Source organism: Bombina bombina, chromosome 3 (assembly GCF_027579735.1).
Source record: "Bombina bombina isolate aBomBom1 chromosome 3, aBomBom1.pri, whole genome shotgun sequence".
Taxonomy (NCBI): domain Eukaryota; kingdom Metazoa; phylum Chordata; class Amphibia; order Anura; family Bombinatoridae; genus Bombina; species Bombina bombina.
In genome coordinates this window covers 1,221,942,550-1,221,952,505 of record NC_069501.1, presented here as the reverse complement: position 1 = coordinate 1,221,952,505, position 9,956 = coordinate 1,221,942,550, and the positions used below count along the sequence as shown (strand labels likewise).

The 9,956-nt window shown below is 44.9% G+C and overlaps 1 protein-coding gene across 1 annotated transcript in view; it reads left to right on the top strand.

The window, feature by feature from the left end:
- The first annotated feature begins 7,257 nt into the window (after positions 1-7,257).
- LOC128654662 (alkaline ceramidase 3-like) overlaps positions 7,258-9,956 on the top strand; it is a 138,469-nt gene continuing 135,770 nt past the window's right edge. Inside the window, 1 exon segment of the mRNA XM_053708693.1 lies at positions 7,258-7,514. Within this exon segment, the coding sequence (XP_053564668.1) occupies positions 7,412-7,514 (103 nt within the window). The 5' untranslated portion in view covers positions 7,258-7,411.

The following is a 9,956-nucleotide window of genomic DNA, read 5'->3' as shown; positions in this document are numbered from 1 at the left end:
GAACAATGAAGCCCTTGTTGCCGCCTTCTTTCATGGGCTCTCTGATGTGATCAAAGACGAAGTTGCTGCCAGAGATTTACCAGAGGATCTCGAGGCATTGGTGTCTTTTTTGATCCTAATTGACATCAGACTCAGAGAGAGGCCCTCTTTCAAGGAGCGCTTGCAGAAGCCTTCTGTTCCGTTGTCTCCTACGTTTTCGTTCCCACCCATGCCTCCCTCTCCTGCCATGCCTCCTTGTCCCGAGTCACCAGGTACTGCTGAGCCAAGCAGACACATCAGATCCCCAGCGCTCACCTACTCCACGTCTTCCCCGGCAGCGTGTCTTCAGCGAGTGCACACGTCGTTCAGCCTGCTCCAGAGTGAGGGTGCCGTAAGACAGCGTCTTCGTTAGAACGCCAATCAGCAAACAGGAAGTAAAAAGGTAAGTCTTATCGCAACTCCTCCTCAGGAAACGCACAGTGACTCTTGTTTAAAAGTTGAAAAGTCTTTATTAGTAGTAGCAAGCAATTAAAAACAGGGACTGTGAGATACAACTCACAAATTTAAGCATGGTATTCCAGTACTGCAAGACACGGCAAACATGTTTCGTGTGGGGCCTCCACACTTGTTCACTGCAAGTGTGGAGGCCCCACACGAAACATGTTTGCCGTGTCTTGCAGTACTGGAATACCATGCTTAAATTTGTGAGTTGTATCTCACACTCCCTGTTTTTAATTGCTTGCTACTACTAATAAAGACTTTTCAACTTTTAAACAAGAGTCACTGTGCGTTTCCTGAGGAGGAGTTGCAATAAGACTTACCTTTTTACTTCCTACTGCTGAGCCAATGCAGTTGGGATTCACGCGTCTCTCCACGGCGGAGAGGGCCTTTAGGAGGAGGGAGGGGCTTTGCCTCTATTGTGGGTTACAGGGCCACTTTTTGAAGTCTTGTCCTACACGGCCGGGAAACGCTCACACCTAAGGTCCTGTAGGGGGCAGACCTTGGGTGGTTTAGCCTCGTTCCCGGAACCGCTTAAGGAGAAACCTTTGGTCACGGTTGTCCTTTGCTGGGTGGACTCCTCCATAGTCACTCAGGCTCTTGTTGACTCTGGTGCTGCAGGCTATTTCATTGACAGTGCTTTTGTATCAAAGCACTCCATTCCTGTTTTGCCTTGGTCCGTTCAGCTTGCTATTGAGGCCATTGATGGCAGGCCCCTTCAGTCCGCACTCGTTACTCACGAAACCACTCCGTTGTCCATGGCTGTTGGGCTCTCAATTTTGAAACCCTCCAGTTCCAGGTGATAAACTCTCCGCATTTTCCGGTTGTGGGTTATCCCTGGCTCCAAAAGCACAATCCCAGTCTCGACTGGCGCAGGTCCGGAATTTTGTTATGGTCCCCGCAATGTATTTCCACTTGTCTTCGGAAACCAGTTAAAGTCTTGTGCACTTCTTCGGTATCTCAATTGCCAGAGGAGTACCGAGAGTTCCTAGACGTGTTTGACAAGGTGTGTGCCGGTACGTTGCCTCCTCACCGGTCATACAATTGTGCCATAGACCTGCAACCCAGAGCCATTTCTCCTCAGGGCCGGGTGTACTCTCTGTCTGTTGCAGAGAATTGTGCCATGGAGGAGTATGTTGCCGATGCTCTGTCGCGGGGGATCATCCGCAAATCCTGCTCTCCTGCAGGGGCTGGCTTCTTCTTTGTGAAGAAAAAGGGTGGCGAGTTAAGACCATGTATCGATTATAGGGGTCTTAATCGTCTTACCATTAAGAATGCTTAACCTATTCCGCTTAGCGTACAATCTCGATAGGATTAAGGAGGGCCACAAATGGAAAACAGCATTTAACACCAGGAGCGGGCATTACGAGTATCTTGTAATGCCCTTTGGCCTATGTAATGCTCCTGCTGTTTTTCAGGAATTTATTAATGATATCCTACGAGATATGTTGCAACAGTGTGTTGTGGTGTACTTAGACGACATCCTCATACACTCACCCACACTTGAGGCTCATCGTTTTGATGTTACACAGGTTCTTCAGAGACTACGTGAGAATGGCCTGTTTTGTAAACTCAAGAATTGTGAGTTCCTTCAGACTCAAGTAACCTTCCTAGGTTATGTTATCTCCGTTGCAGCGTTCTCCATGGATCCTGACAAGTTATCTGCAGTTCTGCAGTGGCCTCACCCAGTTGGTCTTCGGTCTATTCAACGTTTTTTGGGGTTCGCCAATTACTATAGAAAGTTTATTAAAAACTTTTCTTCCTTGGTCAAACCTATCACAGACCCTTAAAGAGAATGATCCACTCCATTGGTCACCTACTGCCATTAAGGCCTTTGATAGTCTTAAGACTGCCTTTGCTGCCGCTCCAGTTCTGGCTCATCCTAACCCTGTCCTGCCTTTTTTTCTTGAGGTCGATGCGTCTGAGACTGGAGTAGGTGCCCTCTTGTCTCAACGTCCTACGGCTGACGGTTCCTTGCATCCGTGTGGTTTCTTCTCTAAGAAATTGTCTCCAGCAGAGTGCAATTATGAAATCGGCGACAGGGAATTACTGGCCATAATTTTGGCACTCAAGGAATGGAGGCATCTTCTCGAGGGTACTAGCGCGCCAGTGCTCATTCTTACTGACCACAAGAATTTAACTTATCTATCTGAAGCAAAACGTTTGTCGCCCCGACAGGCCAGATGGGCGCTATTTTTGTCTCGGTTTAATTATGTGGTCTCCTACCTGCCTGGTAGTAAGAATGTCAGGGCTGATGCCCTCTCTCGACAATTTTCGCCTCTGTCCAAGGAGGAGTCTGTACCTACTCCTGTTATACCTCCTGACCATATTTTGGCTACCATACATACTAATTTGACTTCTCCCTTGGGGGAGGAGATCCTGGCTGCACAAACCAATGCACCTCCTGAGAAACCTAGTGGTAAGTGTTTTGTTCCTGAGAATCTTCGAACTAAACTTTTTCACACTTACCACTATCCTAAAGCCGCAGGTCACCCAGGCAAGAACCAAATGATTTGGTCTGTCACTCAACAATTCTGGTGGCCAGGTCTTCTTTCTGATGTCGCTGCGTATGTTGCCTCCTGCTCAGTTTGTGCACAGAATAAGACTCCTCGACGTCTTCCTGTGGGTCTTCTTCAACCTATTGCTAATGGTGAGTGTCCTTAGACACATTTTTCTATGGACTTCATTGTCGAGCTCCCTGTTTCCAATGGCAATACTGTTATCCTTATGGTGGTTGACCATTTTTCTAAAATGTCACATTGCATTACCTTGATGAAGCTGCCTACCCTTCAGGGGCTTGCTTTAATTTTTGCCCGGGAGGTCTTCCGTTTACAGGGGTTACCCAAGGAGATAGTGTAGGACCGGGGTAGCCAGTTTGTCTCCAGATTTTGGCGTTCCTTTTGTGCTCAAATGGGGATCCAGCTTTCCTTCTCCTCGGCATATCACCCTCAATCCAATGGTCTAATCGAGCTCTGGAACACAATAATTGGTCTGAACTGTTACCTTGGGCAGAGTTTGCTCGTAATAGTGCTATTAATGCTTCCTCCAAGTTATCCCCGTTCATGGCGAATTATGGGTTTCATCCATCCTTGTTGCCCGATTCATTCATGTCTCAGCGTATTCTGGCTTTGGAGGAGCCTCTCCGGCAACCCCGTTCCACATGGGTGCAGATTTAGGATTGCCTTCATCGTTCTATGCAGTGCCAAAAGTTCCAGGCTGATCGTAGGCGTCTGCCCACACCTTCCTACCAGGTTGGTGAGAGAGTTTGGCTGTCCTCCCGCAACTTGAACCTTTGTGTGCCTTCCAATAAATTGATTCCCCGTTATGTTGGTCATTTTCGAATACTCCGACGGGTTAATCCTGTGGCCTACGCTCTTGACCTTCCTCCTGCTATGCGCATCTCCAATGTTTTTCATGTCTCCCTCTTGAAACCATTGGTTTGTAATCGGTTTACCACTGTGTTGCCTCGTCCCCGTCCTATCTTTGTTGACAACCATGAGGAGTATGAGGTCAGCAGCATTATTGACTCTCGTATGTCCAGGGGCCGTGTACAGTATTTGGTTCACTGGAGGGGCTACGGTCCAGAGGAGCGTTCTTGGGTTCCCTCCTCTGATGTTCATGCTCCCGCCCTCCTCTGTGCCTGCCATGCCCGTTTCCCCAGTAAGCCTTTTGTCCTCCCGTGGGGGAGGGGTCGTTGAGGGGATGGTACTGTCAGGGTTTTTCCCTGTTTTGTTTGCCATGTGCTGCTGGCAGCCATTTTACTCACCTCTCTTCCTATGGTGCATTGTGGGGGATGCTGCTCATTTCCTGCACTTCCTTTTATGGCCAGACTGGTGTGCATCATCCGTGTGAAACAGGATGCAGTCTCAGAATTGTGATGTTATCACTTATTATTTAAAGGGCCTCTGTTCAGTATGCTTTGCCTTTGCGTTGTCTCAGACCTGTTTGTGAGAGTTCCTGTGTATTACCTGGCTGCCTGACGTCCTTCCTGGTTCCTGATCCCTGGCTTGTTCCTGACTGCTGTTTTCCTTGTTGCTGATTCCGGCTCGTCTGACTATTCGCTTTGGCTCCTGACTCAGCTCGTCTGACTACCAGCTCTGGTTTTGACTCCTGGTTTGTTATTTGACTTGTGGACTTTTTATTATTTTTTGCTATTAATAAAGGTGTAATTATTTTTGCACTTCTCGTCTCAGTCTGATTCCTGGCACCCTGATACTGCGTTCCTCTCTGGACTTTTCTCCCCCTTCCTGATCCTGAACTCTAGTGTGGTGCGAGACAGCAGCAGACCTGTTATATATAGAGGTGAGATGTGCAGACTCCCATACTCTCTATATTGTGCAGACTCCCTCTCATACACTATATTGTGCAGACTCCCATACACTATATATTATGCAGACTCCCTCCCATACACTCTATATTGTGCAGATTCCCATACTCTCTATATGGTGCAGATTCCCATACTCTCTATATGGTGCAGATTCCCATACTCTCTATATTGTGCAGACTCCCATACTCTCTATATTGTGCAGACTCCCATACTCTCTATATTGTGCAGCCTCCCATACTCTCTATATTGTACAGACTCCTATACTCTCTATATTGTGCAGACTCCCAAAATGTATATTGTGCAGATTCCCATACTCTATATAGTGCAGATTCCCATACTCTCTATATTGTGCAGACTCACATAATCTTTATATTGTACAGACTCCCATAATCTCTATATTCAATATAGAGATTATGGGAGTCTGCACAATATATTTATACATGCAAGGTTCATCTTGTCTTTTTTTTTTTCTTCTCACTTTTTGTGATAACATTTTCAACTATTTCATAATCAGAGCACTGAGGAATTCTGAATTGGGGCAGGGGGGCACCGGGGAGGGTACGCGGGGGGGGCACCTCCCTAAAATTAGTTTTTGCAGGTTGGGATGTCTGCCAGTAATTGTGAAATATTTAAAGTAAAAGATGAATTAATGAGAGCTTACAGGAAGATGGGAAGTCTATGTCATGGGGGGAAACAATTATCTTGTTTCAGGATTACTCCGTTGAAATTGCAAGGAAAATGAAACGCTTCTCCCCAATCTGCTCCATCTTGGTAAAAGAAGGACACCAATTTTCATTGTTATATCAAGCAATATTAAGGGTGAAGGAAGGAGACGAGACGATGATATTTGATACACCAGAAAAAGCAAAAAACTTTTTATTTTTTTATTTTGCTTAAATGAGTGACATAATCCATTATATCTAAAAATCTATGTATGCCTTTTTTCTTTTTCTAAATTCTGTGGTTTCTTTAAACAATTTTTTTTGTGTGTTTTATCTTTTTTGTCTTTTTTTTCTCCTTTCTTTTTTGCTTTCTTCTTTTATGTTTTCTTCTTCTTTTATATCCTACCTTTATCTGTATCCTTTACCATTGTATCCTTGCTCTTAGTAGACTTTGGCTGGTTTGCCCATATAGTTATTTAATACTTTGCGTTTTGGGGTGTTGGCGGTTTAGGAGTTAATAGCTTTATTATATACTTTGCAGTGTGGGGGGTTAGTAGATTATGGGTTGTGTAATTAGGTACTTTGCGTTGTGGGGGGTAGGCGGATAATGGGTTAATAGTGTAATTAGGTACTTTGCGTTGTGGGGGTTGGCGGATTAGGGGTAAATACGTTTATTAGGTAGTTTGCGATGTGGGGGATGGAGGATTAGGGGTTAATACGTTTTTTTAGACATTGTGATGTGGGGGGATGGCGGATTAGGGGTTAATAACTTTTAATATTGATTGCGATGTGGGGGGATGACGGTTTAGGGGGTTGTAATGGTGTTTTGACGTGTTGGTTTAATTTTTTGGGTCTGATTTTACGTGTGATTTCAACATTTTTTTTTTGTTACGATAGCAATATGATAAACTGCCGTAAATTACTGCCAACGCAAGAAATGTGTAGTTGCGCACATTTCTCAACCTTGTCAGTTTATCCGACTTACGGTGGTATATCATCTGGCGGCACAGTTTATGCGATTCACCCGATGTGCAAGATGAATTCACAGGCGACATGAGTTTCAGTAGTTGCGCTGAAATTTACGCCGCATCTGTAATCTCGCCCTTGGTTTGAAAATGAGATTTCATAAACTGTATTTGTCCTCCATATAAACAAACAATTACTATATATTCTAAAACATTTTAAAAATGAAAATATTTTACAAGCACAATAAATCATTATCTTTCATATATCTAATAACAACTTAATTACAATATATGTCAATTTTCATAAAACTACTTTTTATTTTAAAAGTATTAAGCACATAAGAATGAATGCACATGATAAAAAATAAAACACGTTTCGAGTTTAGGCCTATAATAATAAAATGACTACAGCAGTCACTTGTTTGTAAAACCACGCCCTACTTCACAATTACTAATCTACATTATAGGACACGCCCATATCTTACCAATTAATATTACGCTTTTACAGTCATCTTTACAGTTTTCATGCCCAACCACGCCTTCGTTTTGTAGCCACGCCCATATTTTAAGCGTCACGGTGCCTTACAGTGTAGCCTAATGCTTATTTACATACTAGCCACGCCCTCACCTTGCTACAACGCCCATAGTGAGAGCATACTAAAAAGACCTGTCAGGTAATATTTTACATTATAAGCCACGCCCACTCTATCAAGTGCTTTGTATCGCCAAAGCCGCGCCCCATGCAGAAAGTTTCGTGCTCATTTCCCGTTACTACGACCCGCCCTTTTGCTTATTACTATGGCAACCATTGATCAAGGCTATGGGCTGCCCTTGTGAACGGTGCCCTGCCGCGTCTTGTTTGCCTTCTACTGTGACCTGTTACCCAGCTCCTCCTCTGTCCTACCTCGGCCTGTCACCAGACTCCTCCCCTGTCTCCCCGTTCCTCCCTCTTCCCTCCCGGCCGGCTTTCAGTGTTAGACATGGCTCCGGCGGTGGACAGGCCCGGTCATTGGGGATCCCCGACCTCCACCCTGGATTGGTGTGAGGAGAACTACGCTGTGTCGTTTTATATTGCCGAGTTCTGTGAGTATCGTTTTGGTAGAGGGAGTAGAGTCCTGTGCAGCTGCATATAGTGTGATAAGTACCTGCTGTGGGGTGTGTGAGATGTCACGTGACCCTGACATTAGGTGGTCTGGAGTGATCATTTATCCTGCTTCTGCATATAGTGTACCCATATACCTATGTTCTACCTATGCCCCTGCATATAGTGTACCCATATACCTATGTTCTACCTATGCCCCTGCATATAGTGTACCCATATACCTATGTTCTACCTATGCCCCTGCATATAGTGTACCCATATACCTATGCCCCTGCATATAGTGTACCCATATACCTATGCCCCTGCATATAGTGTACCCATATACCTATGCTCCTGCATATAGTGTACCCATATACCTATGCTCCTGCATATAGTGTACCCATATACCTATGCTCCTGCATATAGTGTACCCATATACCTATGCTCCTGCATATAGTGTACCCATATACCTATGCCCCTGCATATAGTGTACCCATATACCTATGCTCCTGCATATAGTGTACCCATATACCTATGCTCCTGCATATAGTGTACCCATATACCTATGCCCCTGCATATAGTGTACCCATATACCTATGCCCCTGCATATAGTGTACCCATATACCTATGCTCCTGCATATAGTGTACCCATATACCTATGCTCCTGCATATAGTGTACCCATATACCTATGCTCCTGCATATAGTGTACCCATATACCTATGCTCCTGCATATAGTGTACCCATATACCTATGCCCCTGCATATAGTGTACCCATATACCTATGCTCCTGCATATAGTGTACCCATATACCTATGCTCCTGCATATAGTGTACCCATATACCTATGCTCCTGCATATAGTGTACCCATATACCTATGCTCCTGCATATAGTGTACCCATATACCTATGCCCCTGCATATAGTGTACCACCCATATACCTATGCCCCTGCATATAGTGTACCACCCATATACCTATGCCCCTGCATATAGTGTACCACCCATATACCTATGCCCCTGCATATAGTGTACCACCCATATACCTATGCCCCTGCATATAGTGTACCACCCATATACCTATGCTCCTGCATATAGTGTACCACCCATATACCTATGCTCCTGCATATAGTGTACCACCCATATACCTATGCTCCTGCATATAGTGTACCACCCATATACCTATGCTCCTGCATATAGTGTACCACCCATATACCTATGCTCCTGCATATAGTGTACCACCCATATACCTATGCTCCTGCATATAGTGTACCACCCATATACCTATGCTCCTGCATATAGTGTACCACCCATATACCTATGCTCCTGCATATAGTGTACCACCCATATACCTATGCTCCTGCATATAGTGTACCACCCATATACCTATGCTCCTGTATATAGTGTACCACCCATATACCTATGCTCCTGCATATAGTGTACCACCCATATACCTATGCTCCTGCATATAGTGTACCACCCATATACCTATGCTCCTGCATATAGTGTACCACCCATATACCTATGCTCCTGCATATAGTGTACCACCCATATACCTATGCTCCTGCATATAGTGTACCACCCATATACCTATGCTCTTGCATATAGTGTACCACCCATATACCTATGCTCCTGCATATAGTGTACCACCCATATACCTATGCTCCTGCATATAGTGTACCACCCATATACCTATGCTCCTGCATATAGTGTACCACCCATATACCTATGCTCCTGCATATAGTGTACCACCCATATACCTATGCTCCTGCATATAGTGTACCACCCATATACCTATGCTCCTGCATATAGTGTACCACCGATATACCTATGCCCCTGCATATAGTGTACCACCCATATACCTATGCCCCTGCATATAGTGTACCACCCATATACCTATGCCCCTGCATATAGTGTACCACCCATATACTTATGCTCCTGCATATAGTGTACCACCCATATACTTATGCTCCTGCATATAGTGTACCCATATACCTATGCTCCTGCATATAGTGTACCCATATACCTATGCTCCTGCATATAGTGTACTCATATACCTATGCTCCTGCATATAGTGTACCCATATACCTATGCTCCTGCATATAGTGTGCTCCAGAAGTACCTCTGCTCCTGCCTATGATGTGATCCAGAAGTACCTCTGCTCCTGCCTATGATGTGATCCAGTACTTCTGCTCCTGTCTATAGCTTGCCCTGGTACTTCTGCTCCTGTCTATAGCTTGCCCTGGTACTTCTGCTCCTGTCTATAGCTTGCCCTGGTACTTCTGCTCCTGTCTATAGTTTGCCCTGGTACTTCTGTTCTTGCCTATAATGTGCCCACAGTTCTTCTGCTCCTGCCTATATAGTGCCCTGGGACTTCTGCTCCTGTCTATAGCTTGCCCACAGTTCTTCTGCTCCTGTGCCAACAATACTTCTGCTCCTGCCTATATAGT